This window comes from Lacerta agilis, chromosome 2 (genome assembly GCF_009819535.1).
Source record: "Lacerta agilis isolate rLacAgi1 chromosome 2, rLacAgi1.pri, whole genome shotgun sequence".
NCBI lineage: Eukaryota > Metazoa > Chordata > Lepidosauria > Squamata > Lacertidae > Lacerta > Lacerta agilis.
In genome coordinates, this window is record NC_046313.1 from 52,990,127 (window position 1) to 53,014,417 (window position 24,291).

Consider the following 24,291-nt stretch of genomic DNA (forward strand, 5'->3'; position numbering starts at 1 on the left):
TTCCTTTGATTAGGGTGCATGCAATCTTGCAGATGGTTTATAAGAGCATCCTTAAATTAGCATGAAAAAGTCCACACAAAGTTGAGACAAAATGCAACAATTATAACAGTAATTCACCATGGGCCTTAGTAATTCCCAAAGGAAGTGGTCGCTGCTGCTTCTGATTCCAGATGGATGCCTTTGTACACTACATGATCTCATTTAACCACAGTCTGTAATTCATGGTTCATGAGTGCTGTGGTTTACGATATCCAAGAAGCCAAATGAGATTGGGGACACTTTTCAGTCCCACTGATTTCAGTGTGAACAGTTAAGCAACTTCTCAGGAAGCAGAATTGGTCACCAGTTCTTTATAGCCTCCTTCCACTGGTGGAAAGATGTCCTGAAATTCAAGGTAATTTATTTATTTTACCACACCTACCATAATGTCATTTTTCTTTCTTTGGTAGTTCATATTTGTATACTCTGGTTGTATCCAACAAATTTGTTTGCTGTTGGGACATACATTAGCTGAGGTCGGGGTGGGTCCTCTCTGTTACAGCATCTGCTCCATTGGGTGTACACCTAGGAGTAGCTGCGATATGTAGGACTGAGTTAACCTTCAGCTAACTTGTAAGTGCGCTTTTGACAATAAGGAGTTAATTCTTCACTCCAGACAGAGGCAGTGCCTGGCTCAAGGTCATCCCAGTGAGCTTTGTGGCCAAATAGGGATTTGAAGGCTGGTCTCCCGGGTCCTAGTCCAACAGTCTTTCTCATTATTCCACACTGGCTTTCACACAAGTTCCATTAGCACAAAGACTTCCGGCTGCACAACAGAACTCGCTCCCCCATAGCTCCCTGTGCATCTCCCAAATGCCCCCTGGATCTGTTCTGGATAGCACCTCCCTCACAATCCCCTGGAGCAGATTCAGGGAGGGCACCAGAGAGATGGGAAGAAGAGAAAAGAGAAGTCCCATTGTACAAACTGAAATCATTTGTGCTAATGGAACTACTTCATTGGATACCGCTTCATGGCGTTAGGTTATTTATACTTTCAAACTATAAAGTTGAAGTTCTGCTTTAACTAAATATGAAAGTGAGCTTGTTTTCCACTAGTAAACAAATATTCAGATTCAATGAATACTTCTTCCTCATTATTTTTCCTTTCTTCCCCTTTTAAATCCTGATTCCTCATCACCTCTGTTTGTCTTTGTCCATTTGGTATCTAAAACACAAAAAATCCCTAGTGGATATCTTTCCTACCTCCTTATTCCATTTAGTAGTGTATCATATGTAAGACATATATTTTTCCATGTTCCTGTTGATTTTAGGGACACAAAACAGGGCTAGAAGAGCATTGCTGTGTGCCCTACCGCTGCTTAATATTAGACAGTTTGTGAAAGAGGATCCCTGGGTCCCTGCAATAGTCAGCCTGCAATTATGTAGAAATGCTGTGGAATTCTAAGAGCACAGAGCTGGCTTTATTTGCAGTTGCCTCATCTATCAAAATTACATATAACTTCCTTGGCACAGTACAGATGACCTGGCTGCTGTTTGCGCCAGATGCATTAAATTTGCATGAGTGCCCTAGCGCACCATGTTTAGTATGGAGTTTCTAGGTTAGAAAACATGCACACACCCCACATTCCTATCTTCTAACAGCACCACATACAGCGAAAGGGCATTTATTTTGCTTAACAGAATAAAAATGAGCTGCACTTTTTCACCGCCCCCCTTTTACTGATTTGGGAGAAAACAGAAATCCCACCCAAGTCATTGACATACAGTGGTCTCTTACATCAGTGGACTCTCTTGTCTGTTTTGCAGCTACGTTAGGAAGAGATGAATTGGTTGTGTGGAAGAATTGCCAATAATTTTCAGGAGGTAATTCTTCAAGCAGATGCTGCTAAACGAATTATAGGTAACCACAGCGGTTATTTGACCAGCAGGGAGCTATATCTTAAGTTGACAAAAATGATACTAATGCGCAGTGTGCCTGTAGTGTTTTTCCCCTTATGTGTTTTACATGCTACATTGCAGTCTGGTCCTATGTGTGTTCATTTGTAAAATAGGCCAGTATTGCTGCGGTATAGCCATAATATAGATGGTAAATTGAAGGTACAAGATAGTGGCCTGCCTCAGACCACCCCTGAGTTCATAGCTAAGCAGAGCTCAGAATCAGAAATGACCAGCACATAATCCTAACCACACAGTACTGCACTAGTTGTCTCTGTAATGGGTAAAAGCTTAATGGCAGTTTATGGAGCTGCATGATTTTTGTTTATTTACCTGTTCAATCTCTTGGATTTGTGCAGCTTGTGTGAGTGGGAAGAGAGTTTGCGTGAATGGGTACATTTTTATACATCCATTTAAGCTTAATGATTCAATCAAGTCTATTGCTTTCCTGTTGCTTGGAAGTATTGCCAGTTCAATGACTGAACATAATCGACATGAGTCATGCTTAAAGGACATCTCATATATTACTCTTCTGAGGTTTTCCATATGCTTAAAAACCATTAATTTGTAGCCACAGAATGTAGAGTTATGCATTTCAGAGCCATAGCTATAAATCATCACCAAAGATTAATGACTGACCTCTGCAGGTTTTATAATATTTAAAAAGAATATGAAGAAAATCGGATCACTCTAGTCCCTGCTAGAAAATGTAAACTCTGCCAGTGTCAATAGGTTGAGACTTTAACAAAAAAATCTGGGCATTGGCAGAGTTTATATTCTCTAGCAGGGACTAAAGTGATAATCTGAGGGATATAAATTTTTATATGTGTTAACATCTAATTTATTATATTTATATCCCACATTTCCTCCAAGGAGCTCAAGGAGCTGGCACTCCTCCTACCTATCTATCTGTCTCTATATAGAGGCACATACACATAAATATATGGACCATTGTGGGGCTGGGATAGAACAGTTGTTTCTGTGGAAGCAGACCTGCTTTCTGACCACTTGGTTTTGTGGACCTTAAACTCCATTCATCAAGCAGATTCCCGTCACCAGAGTAATTGGACCACAGACTCATTTTAGGTTTGATGCAGTTGTCCCTTTGAAGTGGCACAGAGCCACATATGTCTAGGAATCTAGTCTAACCTGAGCATGTGTAACCAAAAAGCACAGAACTACAATATTCAAACTATGCTGTCTCACTCAGGACTGGCAGGGAATCAAGCAACAGAACAATGCAAGATGTAAGAGCCAACCAAGAGACAGTAACTTTATAGACCAGATAGAATCCCTTTGGTTCCCTTTCTGTCCTAATTGGCAGTTGCAGGGAATCCTCTTGCCATCTGCAGTGGTGCAGTTACTGCAGCGCAAAAGATAACAGGCTAGCATAGCAATTCCTACCTCTAGCAAGTTCCTGCGGTACTGTAGTGAGTAAGATGTCTGAACCTCCTGCTGCCAGAGACCTTGGTTTAAGACATTGGTGTAGCACTCTTTAATGTGGCATCTGCTTATTACAGACAGCTCCCTGCTTCTACTTTGCCAAATGTGATTATGAAGGCCTAGTTCTCACAAGCATCAGACGAGGAAATAAGATTGTGCCATGTCAGGCTACAAGTCAGGGTCCTGTTACTGGATTCTTCTCCCTACATAGAGAAAGTACCGTAGCTTTCCATAGAGAAGCACAGCTACAAAGCTGTCCCTCATTTACCGGTAGTTTTCTATGTGCAGGAAAGTTTTCTATGGAAGAGCGTTCTTTTTTAATCTCCATGTTCATCTTGAAGTTGTATAATCAAGAAACAGATTAAATCTCCTCATTTGATGTTTATAAAAACTAGGTCTATGGATAATGCTTGAAATGTTTACTCGTAATGAAAAAGAATATGTATGGAAGGATATATACAAAGGAATGTTGCCCGTGGACTGAAAAGAGCTCCCCACCTTGACTGTAGGGGAGAGGAAACGTTTCATAATTAAATGTAGTCGTTAAGTTAAATGTTTCTGATTGCTTGAGCTATGGTCTACAACACACCTAATTCCATTAGGATTTGCTTCCAAGCATTTTGGAACTGGGATTTTGGAATATATTCCAAGGCTGTTTTTAAGATTTATCTGTCAGGATGTTACTTAATAACATTCTGGGCTTTGAGCAACAAAAGGCAGTTTTATGTCTGGTACTCGTAAGTCTTGGCTAGCTCCAGACCAGGAAGAGAAATCAGACAATTCAGAAAGCATAGATCCATTGCTGTACTTTGAACTGGATTTAAGTGATCTTTTACATCTATATACAGGGTAAGAGAAGGTTCAAACAGTGGAATTTAAAAGTGCCAGAGTAACTGTGGGCTTTGGCAAAATAAATAAAAAATTAAAAAATTGGTTTAGCTGTTAAGGAAATGCAGTGAAGCACGAAGGAGACTTTAGGAGCTAATCCAGATTCTGGGTATTGCTTAAGCTTACATAACACAAATCACAAGGTTACTAACATTATTGGAATAAGGACCCTACTGATTTCTGTACTAAGAAACAGCGTTTGAAGCACCACGTCTTCATATGCTGTTAGGGAGAAGGAGGAAAGCCCCACCCAAAGGATTTGATTATTGTTTAACATTTAGATGCTTTAATAATTTGCAGATGCACATTAAGCACTTGGCAAGGGAGGTGGTGATGCAGGCATGTGGAGTGGATGCATTCAAAGCTTTGAGGGGTGTAATAATGCTGAACTCTGAAGCGAGGAGCCAGCTGGAAGGCAGATATCTTTCAGGAAAACTGTGGGGCTTAGAATGAGGGCTCTTGTATGTGACGGGTGAGCACAGTCCTCTGGAAATGCTCGTGTGCTGCTTAAGGGCTTGTAATCAAAGCACTGTTGGACCAGAAAAGGCTAAGGGTAATACTGACCCCTGGGTTTCATATTGCTGGACACTCAGACAAATCTAGATTGTTCTGAAGACACAGAGCGGATTGGGAATGACTCCAGATTCTGGAAGCTCTGTCTTGTGACTGCAAATGAGAAATACGATTTTAAACATTTAGAAGTACGTTCTGGAGACAGTAATTACAGGGTGAAGAACTGATGGATACTTTCCAGGGCAGATACCACAATGTAAAAGGAATAACAAAACAGTTTCTCCTTGTGTAATGCTGACTATTTCCTCTGAAAGTGCCTTGGAACTGCATCACAATTAGAGATGTGGAGCCTGCTGCCTGCTGTATATTACACCAGTAAGAAAGGGCCTGTGATTTAAACAAACAAACAAAAAAAAGCAAGTTACTCAGGCTCATGGAACTAATTTCACAGTTCTTTAGATTCTGGCCAATATAGACAAGAGGTTTTTTTTTAGCTGCCCCCCCCCATCAACTTACAAAATATAATATTCTCACATAATGATCATTTTGTCCAATGTCACACCATCACAATTTGCGATGTGTTTGGCATTTAAATGTTGTTCCCTTGGCCTCCTTGCTTCAATATTTTTTTTGCTTTCAGTCCTGTGCACACTTACATGAGAGTAAGTCTAATTGAACACAGTGGGACTTACTTTCATGTAAGCATACATAAGCTCAGGCGCCAAGACACTGAACTGTAGCCACACTGTCTTAACAGAAAGGAGGCACATGTTTGGCATTTAATTGGCTTTGGCTTGTTAAAAAAGAAAAACCCCATTGTTTATCCCTCCCCCCCCACCAACCATTTAATGAAGAGTGCTGTGGGTTTCTCCTCATTTCTCATATACGTGAAATCAAACAGGCCCACAGGAAGGCCTGTCCTGAATCTAACCTCAAATTGCTGTTTATGTAAGAGACATGTCTTCATGGTTTCAGCACAGGGTCACACCCCTGAAGCAAATACTAGGCGTCATATAGGACAAGCACTCATCTAAATTAAGATTGGTTAAACTGTGTCGTACAGCTCAAATTTAGATACACTGAGAAGCAATGCTGTATATAGATCCCCCGCTTCCCAGCATAACTATCAGGTTTATTAAAGCAGTGGATAAATCTCACCTGCAAGTGCTTGGTTCTCTAAAACAGAAGAAAGTGAACTTCAAGTGCTCAAATTATGGGGGGGGGGGGGAGATATGACGGCCTTAAAAAAAAATCCACTTTGTCCCACCTCCAAATTTTTACCCATTTATGTCCCTCTCTAGATTTCTGAAATGAAGTAGCTAAGGGGGCAGATTCCCTTGGATGTGAGGGCGATCTGGCTGCGACATCTGTCACCCCATTGATCGCCAGGGTTGATTTGGCTGATCTGGCTGGCTAGGCGGGTGTCCCCTCCCTCCCTCACCGCTCCATGTGCATCCCTCCCAAAGAAGGAGTGTACCGATCTTCAGTCAAAGGTATACGATAGCTGCGCTCCCCTGCTCCAACCTCCAAACAAGCTCAGATACGTAGGGATTCCTAACCACAAGGTTGTTCACATAGACATGGGACAGAAGGTGAAAATGGACAATTACTTTCAGATAACTAAGGGTCAGATTTTGCAGGATTATGTTGGCATCCATCTATCTCGAGAGACAGTGGACAGGTGCGCCTTTGGGGGGTGAGGTCAAGCTTTTGGAAGGTTGCAGCGCTTGCTGTGGTCTTACAGACTGATGTGGGAGAGACATGCAGCTGGGGCAGATGAAGGCGTCTTGGTTTTGCAGCTACAGGTGCATTTCAGCAACAAGTACAATAGCTAAAGAAAGTGGCTGACCACAGCAGGATTAGGGAGGTATACCCTGGCCTATGGTGTATAGTAATGATATTGTCACAGTCACTAACAACACTATGTAGAAATTGGGGTAGGTGTTCAAACCTCTTGGACGTGGGTTTCACAGTCCAAGTTTAAAACAGAGTGCTTATTTGAGGAACATTGGAAAAACAGATTTGTAGTAAGCCCTCCCTCAACTGACAGAATTCCCACCCTCCCTCAACTGCCATCCCATGCTGCTGCCAAACCCCCCTCCTATTTCACACCCCTAGCATTTCATACGCTTTGGCCACCTCATGAGAAGAGAAGATTCCCTAGAAAAGACCCTGATGTTGGGAAAGGTGGGGGGCACAAGGAGAAGGGGACGACAGAGGATGAGATGGTTGGACAGTGTTCTCGAAGCGACTAGCATGAGTTTGGCCAAACTGCGGGAGGCAGTGAAAGATAGGCATCCCTGGCGTGCTCTGGTCCATGGGGTCACGAAGAGTCAGACACGACTGAATGACTGAACAACAAAAGCATTTCATACACCAAGTGATGTCTTCTCCCATCTCCTTGAAACACAAATCCCAAACATGGTTCTTTATTATGCTCTTTCCTCACCCAAAACCTGTTGATCTTCACAGTCTGCAGTGGATTGTATTAAGGCCCCAGCCTTCTCTCCCACCTGTAGCCTTTCTTGAAGCAGACAAAATACAAATAGGATTAAATGTAAAATGTCTAAAAAACCTCCCAGAGAATGGCTATGTTTATATGTCACAGTGAGCCATAAGCCATGCTAGGCTTCTCCTGAATGAGCAAGTCTGTTCTTGGCTTGCTGGTGCGGTTTGTTTAGGGATAACCACAGTTTGATGACACAATAAACCATGGTTTGTGGATTGTTCTGCATACGGGAGGAGCAAAGCAGGAGTGATTGGAAAGCATTGCTCAGCACATTGCTGGTTCACAGCAAGTCATAGTTAATGGCCAACCGTGGCATGCAAACACAACCAGTGTTTTGTGTCCAGAACAATTTATAGACTTTTTTTTTTTTAAGTCAAACTCTTATTCTGAGCTGGATATCGATATACTGAATTTTGCTTAAGTCAGCAGGGGGTGTTTAGTTCCAGTTTTGGGGGGAAATACAAAGTTAGGTCCAGTTGTTGCTTCAGACTTCGCTTGATGACTCTTGTTTAATAAGGTGTTGCTACCGTAGACTAGATCATGCTTGTAGGCCAGTTAGATAGGCTGTAGTCTTTTGCACACTTACTTGGGAATAAACTCCTCTTAACTCAGTGGGACTTAACTTCAGTGTATACATGCATAAGATTGTTCAGCTTCCTTAAAATCTTGCATTTCTGAAACGTGTCATCTCTGGTATATTTTCTAGCTAATCATGTGTGACACGTAAGTTCTGGGCAATATGTACTTAGAGTATGCAAAAATGTAAGAGACCACTTCTTTTCCTGCAGCAGGAAGAAAGACGGTTGTGATTTTGACTGTTGCTTTAGGCCAGTTTGAGTTTTATTTAGAAATGTAATTAATCAGCCTCTTTGTTTTTTTAAGCTAAGCAAAGTAATACAACTAGCTTGAGAAAGAGGAAATATATTTGCAACAGTTTGGACTTGTTGACTTTTATGGTTCTCAGATGTTTGCGGAACCCTTGCAGTAAAATCTTTTAAAATTATTTTTAAAGGGAGCGGGGAGAGGGGTTGATTATTGGGACAGCAAGCAAGGCAACACCAAACAGCATGAGCTTTTAAAAACAACAACTGAGTCCTTGAAAAAGGTTGCTGTGGACCTCCTCTGATGGGAGAAGCTTTTCATACATTCATAGAATTGTAGAGTTGGAAAGGATCCTAAGGGTCACCTTGTACAACCCCCTGCAATGCAGGAATCCTGGCCCAAGCTTTGCCTGGGTGGGCTCAAACCACCAACCTTCTGGTTTACAGCCAGATGCACTTACTGGTTAGGCTGTGGCTCTATTTCACTGCAGCATTACCCTTGCCTCCAGGCTGCAGCTCAATAGAAGATGCTAAAAGGGGGTGAGGGAGTCACATGACAAGAGCTTGAACAGCACTTTTCGCCCAGTATAGCAGGGCAGTATGGGCTGGGCAATGTTGCTTGCCTGGTTTAACAGTGGGAGAAGGAAAGGAGGGGAAGGGGTTTCCAGGGAAATTGCTTGAGCAGTGCATTTATTCCTGATAGCTGCAGCTCAGTGGAAATCACGGAACCCCTTAGATGGCTTTATGGAACACAGTTTGAGAAATGCTGGCTTAAACTAATACTGTATGTGCTACTGTAAAGAGCAAGATGACACAAAGGGACTTGATGGATTAACCCACAAGATTAACTGGAAAATGTTATGGTTATTATCCACTTTTGTATGCATTAGAATTGTGGCCACAGGGAGCACATGTGGAATATTAGGAATAATTGAATGTAACAACTAAATTAAATGCTGCTGTTAACATAACAAGACTAAACATATTTTAAATATAATGTCATTGTCCCTGTCTATACATTCTGCATTTCATTTGCCTCTAACCTTCCTGTTTACATTTTGTTCATAATAATAATAATAATAATAATAATAATAATAATAATAATTTATTCTTTGTACCCCGCCCATCTGGCTGGGTCCATAACAATGTGGACTCTGATCCATGAAAGTTTTTGCCCGGAGTAGCCATTAAGTTGTTACAAACCCAACATCTGGAGCAGCAGTTGCAATGTAGCAGTATTTATTTTGCTGGTGGATCAGTAAACCATCTCGGCTACTCCCTTTTCCACAGCCCCTAATTTCTCCTTACCTTCATCATCATTACTATTATTATTATTATTTATTACAATTGTTAGTCACTTTTTACCAAAGTAACTCAAAGCAGCTTACTATAAACAAACATAATACATACATACATTAAAACAATCATAAAACAAACAGGAAAAAACTAAAATATAAACCTGTTTTTAAAAGGCATGATTTAAAACAGCTCACCCACTCAAGGAGGCCACAGATGATTAAAAGCCAAAAGCCTGATGAAAAATAAACACTTTTGCCTGTGTGCCTAAACATATGTAATGATGGCACCAGGGGAGCCTCCCTGAGGGGAGCGTTTCACAATCAGAGAGGCTCCACTGAAAAAGGCCTATTCTCGTGTTGCCACCCTCCAGACCTCCTGTGGAGAGGGCACCTGAAGAAGGGCCTCAGATGACGATTGCAGGATCCAGGTCAGCCCTTGAGGTATTGGGGTATAAGGCTTTATAGGTCAAATTCAGTGCTTTGAACCCAGAAACTAATGGGTAACCAGTGTAATTAGGCCAGGATTTGTGTTATGTGCTCAGACTGTCTTTCCCCAGTGAACAACCTGGCTGCTGAATTCTACACCAGCTGCATTTTCTGAACCATCTTCAAAGGAAGCCCCACATATAATGCATTGCAGTAATCTAACCTAAAGGTTACCAGAGTGTAGGCAACAAAGATTAGGCTATCCCTGTGCAGAGATTTGACTCTGTGCAGGAAGAAACTTTGGCACTCTGAGTAAGAATCATGGCCACATGGTGGGTAGTGTGAGTGGCAAGGCCAAGAGGCTCAGTGGTTTAGAGCACAGCGCCACCCACGTCCCTCACCATGACAGAGTGAGCTCCCGTTGCTCTGTCCCAGAACAGTTCGAAAGCACGCGCCAGTGCAAGTAGATAAATAGGTAAATTGTGTTTCCGTGTGCTCTGGCTTCCGTCTCAGTGTTCCGTTGCGCCAGAAGCGGTTTAGTCATGCATGATCCGGAAAGCTGTCTGCGGACAAACACCAGCTCCCTCAGCCTGAAGTGACATGAGCGCCACAACCCCATCGTCACCTTTGACTGGACTTAACCTTCCAGGGGTCCTTTACCTTTTACCTTTAGTCCAAGTGGATTTCAGATCATTTGAATGGGAATACAGGCTGATTTTCTACCACTCTTCAAATGTTATTAAGAAATATTTTTTTCTTGCACAGTGGTTAATTTCTGGCTTGGAAAAATATTAAAATACAAGGCAACCCTAAATCCATTGTAATTTAAGGCAGTTGCTATTTTGGGACACATGTCTCTCAAAGTCAAGTCGTTGTGCGTGTCTTGGTGTTCCTGTGTCAGATCATCAGTGCTTTTTGGAATGTGAAGAAATAAAAAAAGGCCAGACTTTTATTTTGCTCTATGAAAGGCTAATTTCTTAACAAAGCACAGTCTGAATGAGCAGGGTGATGATACATTTTGTGAATAAGAATATAGAGGTTTGCAAAACCATAACATGCTTAGACACCCAAGTGAGTCACTAATTCAGCAGAAAGGCATTTTAGCAGCTTAAAAAATAATGATTCAGCAGGTGGGCTGGAGAGAATACCTATCCTCTTTTGATATCTTGGACTGTTTCTCCGGTATTAAGCTGCATAGCTTTTCTTTCGTGCTGCCAGGAGCCCTGAAGAACGCCCATACATTCCTCCTGAAGTGAGACTCCCTTGCATGTTTGAGGAAGCAAATTCTTTGTGCTGTCTCAGCCAGCCAGTGGTCCCCATGCTTTCAAATTATAATGATGCACTTGGAATTTTTCAGCATGTAAAATGATCTTCTAAATCAACCTGTCAGAACATGGCATTTTCCTTTCTGTCTTCTGGCCAACACAAGCGAAACGTATCATGCAAAGGCAAAATAGTGACTTTTAATCCCCCCCCCACCTCCATCTGCTAATCCAAAACATTTATTTCTCTGCCTGACTGAACTGTGTTTGTTTGTGTGTGTGTGTGTGCGTTTTTGTCATTCACATACTTATAAAATCCCTCATAAGCTTCCCTTCCACTTTAGACTCTAGGAAGATGTGAGGACACATAAGCAGGAGTTGTACAGGCTCTCTGCACATGTATGCTCTTGCTCCTCTTCACCAAGCCATAGCCATGCTGGGATGATAAAGAGTTGTTTGCTTTTGTTTGAAGTTAAACAGCTGTGCAATATGGAAAGAATATAAAATTCCATTGCCAGGTGTCTTCCTTCTTCCCGGCGAAATCCAACTTTTGTGTTTACTTTCCGCTTATTGACGCTCATAACTCTTGTGTACCATGGCAAATCTGCAAAAGATTCAGACCACTGGATGAAGTAAATAATGTTCTTGGACTTGGCAGGTACCCTGAACTCCGAAGCATGTGAGGCAGGAGGTGGGGAGGGGAATGAGAGCGGCGTTTGCTCGTTTTAGCTGGAAAATTCCTTCGGTGTCACTTAGCCAAGATGTGTGCAATGTCTCCAGGAAACAAGAACAAGCACTTCAGATGGGCTGCCATGGCATAATATATCCAAATATACGTGCCTCCGGAATTCTTTTGGCTGGATCCCCTGTTCTGTTATATCGCTTATTGTGTTATTGCTCTTGGCAGACCCCTTCATGGTACTTGTCACTCAGCTTTACAAAAGTCTCAGATTACCTGTGAATTGGTTTAGGAGCTGAAACTTCTTTCTTTTCTCTCTCTCCTAGGGGAGCTCTTGTTAAGTGGCACTGGGCAGATATTTCAGTGTGACATCGTTTAGCATTTTATGGACTAGCAAAGAGTCCATGATTATAATGGGCAGGAGGAGGCTGTAGGGAAAGGCCTGTGGATCAGCAAACAAGTGCCAGCATAGCTTAAGAGACAGAGCCCAGCTGGGGATATTTCTCTTGGATCAGGAACTGGGACTGACAGCACTCTTTGCTTGCCCAACAGCTGCCGGAATCCTGGTGGTGATGGCTACAATGGGGTGGGGAAGCATGTATTCCTGTGCATTTCACAGGACCATTGCCATCCCACTCCAGAGTACCTCCCAAGCCAGGTACATCTGAGTAAGTTTCCTTTAGTAGGGGAAAGAAGTGGTTCATGGGATCTACTCTGAGCAAAGGTTAGTTGACTACAACCCAAAGGGCTGGATTCAACTAACCTAGATGCCAGCGTAAGGACTCCTGTTAGTTCAACAGGGCTTTCCTCCCTCTCCTGACTCCAAATCTGCTCTGGAGGGTTGGGAGATTTCCTAGAACACCACACAGGGATGGAAGGGGGGGGGGTCATTCTATCTAGAAAGCAAAAAATATTTGCTCAGATTGAACGATCGTGACAGCATGATGTTGAATTCCGCTCATCGCTTTCTATTGATTCATCTTTGGAAATGGTTAACTTCTTTGGCACAATATTTTCATTGTGTCAAATTTCTGCACACTAAATAGGGGCATTCGGTTTGAATGAAATTTGCTGTGAATGGCAGCCTCCCCATTTTAGGCTGAACTGGACAAATGTGCCTGAATTGCAGTGTAGGTTTCTTTTGGTATGGCTGAACACCCCTTCATCACACACACACAGAGCCCAACAAGACTGTGACAAAAATCTACCAGCAGCATACAAATCAATATGTGTAACCTGATCCAAAACACCCACCCACCCCACTCACACATGAAAACAAAGACCACCACAGCCAATCACAAACAAACAACCACACCCTGGGCCATCCCCAACCTCTCTCACCACCAAAGGAACACAAGTGAACCAAAGAGAACCTACACAAGCAACGCTGACATCAAACCCTACATATATTAAGTAAAATAGAAACATCGTCACCAGACTCCCCCCATCTCCCCCCCCCCGTCCACCTCTTTCCCCCTTTTCTTCCTAATGTCTCAACAAATGAAACTGATTTGTAAAAATGATTCATGGAAAAAAATATGAGAGACATTGCACATACTTTTGTAAATCAAGAAATCTTTAATAAAAATACTTAAAAATAATAAAGTAAAAAATGTGGGTTTTTTTGTACTCCAGATTGTAGAATTTGGGGGTTGTTTTTTCCTTCAGTTGTCATGAATTTAATTTTTTAAAATATCTTGCAGACATTTCATTGATTCAGAATGACGCCGTGGATGATACCATTACTGCTAACCTGCATTATTTGCACCAGCCTGACAAGAGCAGAATTTTTCACTTCTATAGGTATGAAAAAGCTCAGGCAAAATAGGAGATTTACTCCTTCCATTTCCTATATGAGAATTGCTGTTCCACGCTTTATGAATGAAATGACTATGGTTTAAAGTTGGTTTCCTCATCCTGGATTCTTTGGAACCCATTAACCATCATATGCAGTTGGCGTGCAACAGGAAGCTCTATGTGGCTTTCTAGTTGGTTTTGCCACTTACACGATGGGGCTGCATGTGGGCTTATATAGAGCTTATATGTATTCTGGCCATTGCTAGGTATTGGTAGTGGTCTGCTATGGGCTAACCTGAAAAAACATGTGACTTTCAGCACATAGCATTGCTGTAAATCACCACTGCAGATTAGAATTGCTACCCCACTTTCCTCCTTGGGAGACTTGTAAAATCATCTCATTTATCCCATTCTGAACAAATTGCTGCAGTTGTGGGGTGTGCTTATGAGTGCTCCCCTGGAAATTTTGAGAATGTCCCAGAATTTCTGTTTTTAATTGCTCCATATATTTTTTTTACAATGTCCCAAGAGAGTTGGGCTCTAATTGTTTTAGAAGAATATCTCTGGAAATATGCTGACGATATTATGCCATTCCAAATAACTGATGTGAGGTGTGTGCATCAGTTCATTTTCGGCAGCTGATTAGCTGTTGTAAGCATAATAATTCTAGAAACTCACATTTGACAGGAGGAGGGAGACAGACATCCAGGGTTTAAAACCTTTCTGGAGCTTTGCACCTGTTAGGCCTTTGGCATTTTCAGATTTTATTACAGTACTGCATTTTGCAATAAAATAAAAATACAGCATGACTTCAGATTAAAAGATGATTTTGCAGATTTTGCATGAACCGTGGCAGCTTTATGAAGGCTATGAAGGATCAAATTGCTGTTGTAAACAAAAACATCACATTAAATGTAATAGGCCATGCTGAGGATTGATTGCTAGATTAATTGGCATGTCTTGCTCTTGAGCTAGTATTAAGCTTGTAACTCAGTACAGTTAGCCTGAAGCTGTGTGATTCTGTGTCACCATATCAAGTTTAAAAGGCCAATTTACACTTGCATGTTCCTTTTCTTCAGGTTACACTGGCCTAAACTGAACAAACTGTTTAAAGTAACTCTGTGTTGGAGCAGACAAAGGTAGAAAGGATAAGTGCTGCTGATAAAACAGCATACCCTCTACTATCGAGAAAGCTAATATGCACGTTTCTGTGAATGATTACAATGGATGTTCTGTGCCTTGGCCAAATAGTTTTCTGTTTCCCATTCCTCATGCATGAATTAATTTCGTTTTCCTCTCTATGATATATACATACAGGTGAAACTCGAAAAAATAGAATATCGTGGAGAGATTCATTTCTTTCAGTAATTCAACTTAAAAGGTGAAACTGATATATGAGATAGACTCATGACATGCAAAGCGAGGTATGTCAAGCCTTTATTTGTTATAATTGTGATGATTATGGCGTACAGCTGATGAGAACCCCAAATTAACAATGTAAACTTTGGGGTTTTCATCAGCTGTACGCCATAATCATCACAATTATAACAAATAAAGGCTTGACATATCTCGCTTTGCATGTCATGAGTCTATCTCATATATTAAACTCCAGTAGCTAATGAAAACAATTGCTTACAAAAATGGACTTTTCCATGATATTCTAATTTTTCGAGTTTCACCTGTATATACTTCTAAAGCTGTTGTGAAATAAAATAACAACGGCAAAAGGAATGCAACAAAAGCTCCCTTCCCTAGATTCTGAAGGTCAGATTCAGCTAAGTTGTTGCGCTAGTGGAAGCTGTTGCAATGGGACTTCTCCCCTCTCCTCCCTCCTCACCCTCCACAGATCTGCTCAGGTGGGTCAGGAGAACTCCTAGAACTGCCCATGGGAGAGAAGGAGGAGGCATCATTCCATATGGCAAGCAGAAGCGTTTGCACTGGCGGAATAATCGCCTGAATGTGATGTCGAATTCCACCCTTAGATTGTAGAAATGGAGCTGCGGTAACATTGGCAGAATACATGTTCTGAGCTAGAACAAATGCTTTAGTGACATTATAAATTCCAGCCTGCTATGATAGTCTCCCTTTGTCTTTTCCTGGATCTGCAGTATTTATTTGCTCTCAACCTATCTTTTTGGATAACAGATGGCTTCTTGTGTTTCTAATAATACTTGTCTTTTTTTTTTCATTTAAGGCCAGATGACAGACCTCATTTTTGCAGAAAAAGATCTGGTACAGTCATTAAAGGCATATATTCAAGAAGAAGAATCTAAGCTTGCTAAAATCAAGAGGTAAAGTGAGATTAGACAAAGTGATACTTTGCCGTTTTAATGTAGCACCCTTGCTCTTCCTTGTCACTGGAGATTGTTGCCCCTATGTTTGTCTTTGGGATCTGAGTGAGAAGGGTAAGTGAGGAAGCACAGAGGAGGTTGCAGCACTGTGGCTCACGTGAAAGTGGCTCAAGGTTTGAGAAACAGTGGCTCTAGCACTCCACCTTATCAGATGCTGTGTCAGTGCAAAAGCTTAAAAAACCAGGCTGTAAGAAAGCAATGACAAAAGTGTTTTAAAATAAATTTCCCTGTGGTGATTCACTTTGAAATTTGATTGTTTAACTATCTAAGTGCACGGCGATAGCTAAGCAATCAACACAGTTCAAGAAAGAAAAAGGATACAGGGACAGAAGAAGGCAATTGGGGCTTTTGTATCTCTGTCACAACCCTCCCAGAGCATATTGTATGCCCGGGCTAAAAATAAAATCAAAACTGCACTTGAGGCATATACTCGTGTTTTCCAGTTGGGCTGAGAAGATGGAATCGCTAACTGTTAAATCGACTTCGGATCCAGAAGGTTATCTTGCCCACCCAGTCAATGCATATAAACTGGTGAAGCGTCTCAACACAGAATGGCTGCAGCTGGAGAATCTGGTTCTTGAGGACGCAACCAAAGGTGAGGATCTCAAGGATACTAAGCTTCTGAAATAATCAATGTGGACAGCAACATTCCCTTTCTTATTGAATGCCACAGTGTCTGTTCAAGAAGCCTCCTCTCCTCATCTGTGTTTGTTTTCAAAGAAGTGTCAGCTGGCCCCCATGTTTGTGTCAATGAGTTCAGTTCTTTGCCCCATTCACAAGAACATTGGATTTGTTTTTAATTCCATTCAGCGACAGAAATATTCACTAACCAGGAACCGCCATCAAACTCTTCCCAATCGGTCCTAAGCTACAGTCACGAGTGTTCACTAATGTGTATGTAGGCTCCCTCTCTTCCTCGCTCGTGGTCTTCAAGCAGAGCTGGTGGACAGCCTTCTGCTGGGGATGCTCTCACTCTTGATGTCATGCATCGTCCAAGGGGATTGGAATAGATGACTCGCAAGCCACACCATTCCAGCTTGTCTGCTTCTGCCATATTCAGTAAGATGGAGTGGTGCTGAGTCTCCCAAAATCTTTCTCTCCTTGTTATTCATTTATTTGAAATACTTGTTTACCACCCTTCCTTATAAATGCATATGCCTATAGTTGTAAATAGATTCATTAAAACAACAAAAATAATAATAATACAGCAAATCACAGTAGAAGACATCAATAAAAGCAAGGTTTTAGAAATAAGCACTTGGCACCACAGCAACAATGTTTTATTCAGAACTAATGAAACAACTCCAGATGTTTCTACAGGAAAGAAGTCCCAAATGTTTCCCTCAGGGTATCATTAATCAGATGTTTGGTCAAAAATATGTTGCTTTTGCTGTCTCTCCAGCAAGTGATAGCTGTGTTGAATTGTCCTTAAAAATCATTATTTGCCACCTGGCAAACCACCCACAGCTGGTGAGTTCATTCCATAACAAATAGGAATCATGTGCCCACCAAGTCTTCATTCTTCAAAAGGTTAAAAAGCACATGACGTAAATGATGTCAGAAGCATTCAGGGAATAAGATCTGCCCAATTCAGCAAGAGAGTTAGAGGGAGGAGGGCACAATCCACAAGGTGAGTGGGTTTGTATGCTATTTAGAAGGCCCGTTCCCACTAAATGAACTCATGTTCCTACCCTCTTGGTCATGTATGTATGGTAGTATGGCTGTGACACTCACCCAGAGCAGGTTTAACCAAGAGCAGGTTTTCCCATTCCCTTTCATATCTGGTCTTGTAGAATATACGTTGTCATTGGAACGTAATGCTTGAATCTGTATGAATCACTTTTCCTTTCATATACTGGCTTCAATGCTTTTAGTCGCTGGCTTTGTTGGGTCACAATGGCACATGGCAATTAAATTCTCCTCTCCAGCTGTGAATTGCAGAAGTTCTTGAGTTTGCAGTGAACCAAAAGCTTGCGGAAGGTGTTTTCTAAAACGGAGCGATAAGGGAAGCTATCTGTAAAACTATTTCGTTGTTCTTCTAGAACTGTCCCATATTATACTGAAGCTTGCCTATTTTGCAAGACAGCTTTTGGGACAAGAAAGACTTTGCTAACGCTTGACTATAAAGGAGGAAATGCTGTTTCTCAGAAATCAACCACATATGTTTTGTGCGTGCGTGCATGCACTCAGACTAAAGGTGAAAGACTTTGAAATGTGCTCTTTTCAGCCAGGAGGTGTAGCACATGTTGCAGCAGTTTTCCAAATAAAATCGAACTTCTGCAGCCTTCTGAGAGCGCAAGAAGATGGCTATCTATATTGATGAAGGATTTGTACAAAATTGATAGTGGATGATGGTTGCTTCGCAGTCGCTGCTTCGTGTTTCCTTTGTTTCTAAGATATTGGCCATATGTGACTGAGTACTGGGAGTGCAGCCAGGCCTATCTCTTTGCTTGCCTTCTATAGCTGACAGTGAAATCTGGCTCTGTACATTGTTTGCTGGATCACAGCTATTGGAACAGGGTGGGTGGTTTGGAACTGTCTTCTTTTACAGCTAAGGAAATAGCCAGCCATAAGCTTCTTTTCCTCCTGTTACTTCTGGTACCGGAGCCATTGAAAAGGCTGTGCAGTTTGAGCCCTCATAAACCCACATGAACATGCTTACCCCACCATATCTTCTCTCAAACTTTAGTTGTTGTCAAATCTTCTCATAATTCAATTAGTCTACAGCAGACCTCTGCAACCTGGTACTCTCCAAATGTTTTGGTGAACTGCAACTTGCATCATTCTTGGCTGTTGGCCGTGATGACTAGAAAGGCTGCTCTGGAACCATTCCTTTCGGGGAGCACTCATTGTTGGGAAACCTTGTTGGTTTCTTTGTTTGGGTCACAATTTTTATCAACTGTTTCCATTCCTGGAATTTTCTTGAAATAATGTCTACTAGCTTCTGGAGAACCATCGCTTCTGACAGTCCCATAAGAGAAGGTGTGCTATATGTATAAAGCCATGTTAATGAATACATCACCCCTGCATTCATAGCTGTCAACTTCCCCCCCCCTTTTAAGGGAAATTCCCTTATTCTAAATAGGATTCCTTGTAAGAAAAGGGAAAATTTGACAGCTATGTGCATTAGGTTGGTGGCCCTTAGCTGAATGTTGCACTTTTGTACTTGTTTTTATTTGAGGTGTTATTAGATCTGTAAACAGGAGTTATAATTAGAATACATATTTAAGATGGATTCAGATGACCTGCATTTTTCCTTCCATGTGGGATTAGTTTGGCAGAGATGCATTATGGGAGCTATGTGTGATGGATGGCAACCATGCTGTCAGCAAGTCACCGCTCCATTTCAGGTGCAAAAATGAAACCACAGTTTGGCCATCAAGGTTGAGCCTTGGGCTGATGTGTTCTCTTCTCCCCACCTTTGTTTCTTCTTTCTTCATTCTCTGCATCGTTTCTTGATTGGGGCAAGCCATGATTTCTCACTGCACATATCCAGTTTGGTCAAACAACAGTTTGTGCAAATCACAGTTAGCCTTCAAACCAGAATTGGAAACTGTAGCATGGTATGGTTTGTCTAAAGCAGGTGGTGAGGTTGGGATTTGGAACATGTGAGGAAAAGCAGGAGGATCAAATGTGCAAATATGAGGCTTATTTCCAATAGCCAATCCATAGGTTTGTTGCTACATCCGAGCTGAACCACTGGGTGCTGGGAAAGCATGATAGCCATTCAGTTCATCATGTATTGAACCCCATTTCTCTGGATGGGATGAGCTTGTATCAATCCAGATGTTGTTAGACTCCAGCTCCCCTCATTCCTGACCATTGACCATGCTGGCAGGAGTAGATGGAAGTCGGAGTCTAAGAACAACTGAATGGATGCAGGCTCTGGATTCCTGCTGAACATGGAATCCTTCATGAGAAAGCTCCAAACATTCCTTCCCTGTTGCCTAAAGCCACTTTTAAATGCTTGTTTATTCAGATTCCCCCCCCCTTAATATCTCTTGCGTGTTTAGTTCATGAATTTTTATCTTCATGCCAAATAGCAAAAGCTATATTTTTTAATAGTTTTACAGAGCCCGATGAGAACATTGATAGTTCATGTTTAAATTTCATCTGTTTGAGTCTCACAAGAGATTGCTGTAGATAGAATAAATGTTCCCAATTGCCAACCAATCTGGTATCACTTATATGCATCTGAGACCCATAGTGCTAACCATTTCCGTCTTGTTCAAATAAAGGTTTTATTGCAAATCTCACAATTCATCGCCAGTTCTTCCCAAATGAAGAAGATGAGACGGGAGCTGCCAAGGCATTAATGCGTTTGCAGGACACCTACAAGCTTGACCCAGAAACAATATCAAAAGGAGCATTTCCAGGTCAGAAGCTACTTGTTGACTTTATTAAACACACTGATTTCTTGTGTTTTGGTTCCTCAATATATATGTTCAATAACAGTTGAGTAAGCAGTGAAGCAAAGTTTTCTTCCACGCTGAGTTTCCTCTCAAACACAATTGCTCGTGGTGGTACCGTGCCAGTTTTTCTGCATTTCCAGACCTGTGGTCAGCCATGAAAGTCTTGTAATCTTCACCAGATTTTGGAAAAGCCTACTAAGCCATATCTATAGCATCAACATGAAACCACAGAAACAAGCCTGGAGATTTATAATACTCTCGTCATAGTTTGTTGCAAATTTACTTACGTTTCCAACAAGAATACAGAATCGAAATTGTTAGCTGAATTATTTGTGCAAATGCAGGCACTGCGTAAGTAGAGCTATTCTCCTTAAGACTGGTATGTTAGCTCAGTATTTCTGGACTAGAGGGCATTTTAAGGTCACCACGTAGGATTTTCAAGCAGAGCAGGAACTTGGCAAACTGTATTAACATTCTGGTGATAATTGAGATTTGCATGCATTTGAACATTTTTAAAGCAAGAAAAGTAACTCACACAGGCTTCGTGTTGAGTGTAAACATGTTTGGCTTTAAATCGCATTAACTCATTCCGGTTTCTCACATGGATCAGTTTATTTGGAAAGTAGTGATTATGAAGGTCTGGAGGCAAATGTATATAAATATAGTTTCACCATCAAAGAATTACGCCCATGATCTGTTAATTCTCCAAATCAGGGCGCTGAAGCTTAGAGTAGGGGTATGTTGTTCCATTTGTGGACAAATTCTAGATTCACAACAGTTCTGTGAGGTTCTCCAGGCTATTTGGATGATACTTTGCACTCAGAACTTGAACGTACAGGCTGCGTTTGCACATCGCATTAAGCCATAGTAATGTTTAACTGTTGTTTAAGTGTAGATGAGGAGTGTACTTGTGCACACTGCTCAGAAGTCCCTGCTTCACTCCTTCCTTGCTCCTGGCCATGTTGAGAGCAACAAACCACAGGTAGCTTTACTTGTTGTGTCATCCAAATCCATGTGCGCAGAAGTGGCTGGCTTCCATAGTGTGCCATCTCCCTCCTGGTTAGTAGCAGTGGCAGTGCTGCTGGGGAAGCCAGCATTGCAGCTCCACCTCACCAGGCAAGCCACTTGGGCATATCCATACCTGTTTGCTTTGTCTGAGGGAAACAAACAAAGTGTGAGTGGTGAAGAACAAGCCTTGGCTATCCCTCATGGTTTGGAGCAGGCTTCCTCAAACTCGGCCCTCCAGGTGTTTTGAGGCTACAATTCCCATCATCCCTGACCACTAGTCCTGCCAAAAACATCTGGAGGGCCGAGTTTGAGGAAGCCTGGTTTGGAGAGAAACAAACCACAAATGACATGCCATGCCTAGGCTCTGAGCTGTGGAAAAGCAGCCCTCCCATTGAAGTTAAAAAGGGCCCAGTGGGTGGGTAGAAACGCTGGGCTCAGAGAAGGCATGTTTCAGGACACTCCTTCTTTGCGTTCTTCTGCTCATACTGCATCTTTTTTAAAAGCAGAAGGGCTTTCATTGTAGTTTAAAGGATCCTTTGTGAAGGAGGAATCTGGGCTCTGAACGTTCTTCATGTTCCCTCTTCTCCACTGGTGGCAACAAGCCCTGCATTATTAAAAACACACCACTGCTTTTCATTTTCAAGCTATTTAATGTATGTCAGCCAAGAGTTAGGAAAAAAGGAAAGAATGACGTCCTCTTCAATGGAGTGCTTGGTTCCTCACTTTCAGCTGCACAGCAAAAAAGGAAATAAGTTTCTTCCACCCCACCCGAGGTCCTTTCAACTGCAAGTGGCCTGCCTAGCAGCTTAAAGGATCCTAAAAAGGGGAGGGATGGAGCTCGGAGGTTGTGTCCTGGATGGAATGTGTCCTCCTGGCTCCAGCCATCCCCCTTTAGGCCCCAGCTGGAAGGAAAGTGAGTGAGAGGCTGAAATCAAGTGAGTAGTCCCAACTTCCAAGTCAGTTTTCTCCGGGTTTTCTTTTTCAATATGCTGCAGTGTGCTAAGGCAGCATGAGAGCAGTGAACATGCACAGACCTTGTTTCCAGTTGGTGTTGTGGGTAGGCAAGTGAGGTCATTTAAGAAACCCATTATTTTCTTGGAACTCCTCCTGTTAATAAATATATATGAAAATTAAATGATCCACTAATGGAATTGCAAACATAATGTTTCAGACAGCAGCAAAACAGTGCAACGTATAAAATGCAAGGCATTGCCCCCAGCTACAACCTCTAAGCTAGTCTGGGCTAGGCCAGGTGGAAGTGAGCCAGAGAAGCCGAGGCCAGGTTTTACAGGACTCAAAGCTGGATGGTCTCTAGGTGCCCTCAGCAGCAAGAGCAGCCTTTGGAGCTTAAGTCCTGCCTTCCCAGGTCAGGTGGAACTGCCTGACAGAGAACCAGGGACATCGGCTCAGTGTGTCCATTTGAAAACATGGCGGTGATAAATGGAACAGGATAATTCCAGATGGCTTTAGCATTCAGGAAAGTCGTAAGCTGAGTAGAAGTCACTAGGTCTTACTTGCATTTACGTCTCTCAATTCAGGAACAAAGTACAGATCAGTCCTGACAGTGGACGACTGCTTTAGCATGGGCAAAACAGCATATAATGAAGTGGATTATTACCACACTGTGCTCTGGATGCAGCAGGCGTTGAAAAAGCACGATGATGGTGAAGAGGCAGCCATCACGAAGGCGGAGATCCTGGATTATCTCAGCTATGCCGTCTTCCAGCTTGGTGACATACAAAGGGCTATGGAGCTCACGAGGCGGTTGGTGTCTCTCGGTAAGAAGAACAAATCATGCATTCTTCTAGCATGCTGGAAAGCTACATGCACCTCAAGTGGAGAAGCCAAAGTAGGATAAAGCTCTGCTTTTTGTGATATGGTAAACATTTAGGACCAGGGCGGAGGAACTGTGTTCCAGCCTAAGGACTGCATTCCTTCCTGGGGAACCTTCCAGGGATCATGTGCCAGAGGTGGGCATGGCCTAAATTGAAAGTGGGCGGGGCAGTGTTACATTCCAGCCTCGCTACCGTCAGAAGTTTCTGTACGCAGGAGGCATCCAGCAGGAGACATCACATTTGAAGGGCACATTCTATACAGACAAAAGCAGTCAGGGCATCGAACCAGCTTCAGTCCGGTAAAGCTTTCCATAAGTGGAAGGGAGTGGGAGACAACCAACCAACTTGCTTCATTGCATAGAGTCATCCTGCTTTCTGTGTTGAAATCTTGCCAAGATTTTCACTTCTTTCCTGATGCTTCACCGCTGTGTGCCAGGGAGAGGGAACCTGTGACTGGACTACCAGCTCCCATCATCCCTGACCAATGGTGATGCTGACTGGGACTGATGGGAAGTGGAGTTCAACAACTTCTGGAGGGCAGGTGTTTCTCATCCCTATTATATGCCTAGACAGTGGTACCTTGGTTTTCGAGCGTCTTGGAAGCCAAACGTTTTGGTTTTTGATTGCCGAAAACCCGGAAGTCATTGCTTCCGTTTTCGAACACGCCTCGGAAGTCAAAAGGCTTCCGCTGTGTGCTTTTCTCCATTGACTTTGCCAACCGCCCTTTGTGCCGCAGTTGTTGAACGGTCTTCCAGGACGGATTACGTTTGACAACTGAGGTACCACTGTACTTGGAATGAAGTCCTGTTGAATTTTTGCATGCTGTACTATAGGATTGCCCAAGTTGTTTGGGTATTTTCTGTGAAGTGAAAAGTTTTTTCTTCCCATAGAGTAGAATTTGTCTCCTCGGGTACATAAACACTTAGACTAACTATTCAACTTAGCTCACAATAGTTCAGCTCCTATTTCCTTATGCTTTACAAGGCCAGACGGTCAAAGTTAAGTCACTGGACCTGAAATGGCTCCTTTCCCTTAAGTTTGCTCTCCTATATGCTCTGTGCCCCATCCCTTTCCTGGTATTTCATGCATTTTGCATGCCATTTGTTAGTTGCTG

The 24,291-nt window shown here is 42.3% G+C and overlaps 1 protein-coding gene across 5 annotated transcripts in view; it reads left to right on the forward strand.

Annotated features, from left to right (window-relative positions):
- Positions 1–24,291, forward strand: part of P4HA2 (prolyl 4-hydroxylase subunit alpha 2) — a 47,672-nt gene that overhangs the window by 4,625 nt on the left and 18,756 nt on the right. For 3 of the 5 annotated variants that reach the window (XM_033140064.1, XM_033140062.1, XM_033140063.1), the window contains 5 exons: positions 13,478–13,577; positions 15,766–15,862; positions 16,366–16,517; positions 20,161–20,298; positions 22,881–23,120. In XM_033140064.1, coding sequence (XP_032995955.1) covers positions 13,496–13,577; positions 15,766–15,862; positions 16,366–16,517; positions 20,161–20,298; positions 22,881–23,120 — 709 coding nt within the window. In that variant the 5' untranslated portion in view covers positions 13,478–13,495. Of the gene's footprint in view, positions 1–13,473; positions 13,578–15,765; positions 15,863–16,365; positions 16,518–20,160; positions 20,299–22,880; positions 23,121–24,291 lie in introns of all 5 variants that reach the window. The other 2 variants (XM_033140065.1, XM_033140061.1) reach the window with 1 other exon arrangement.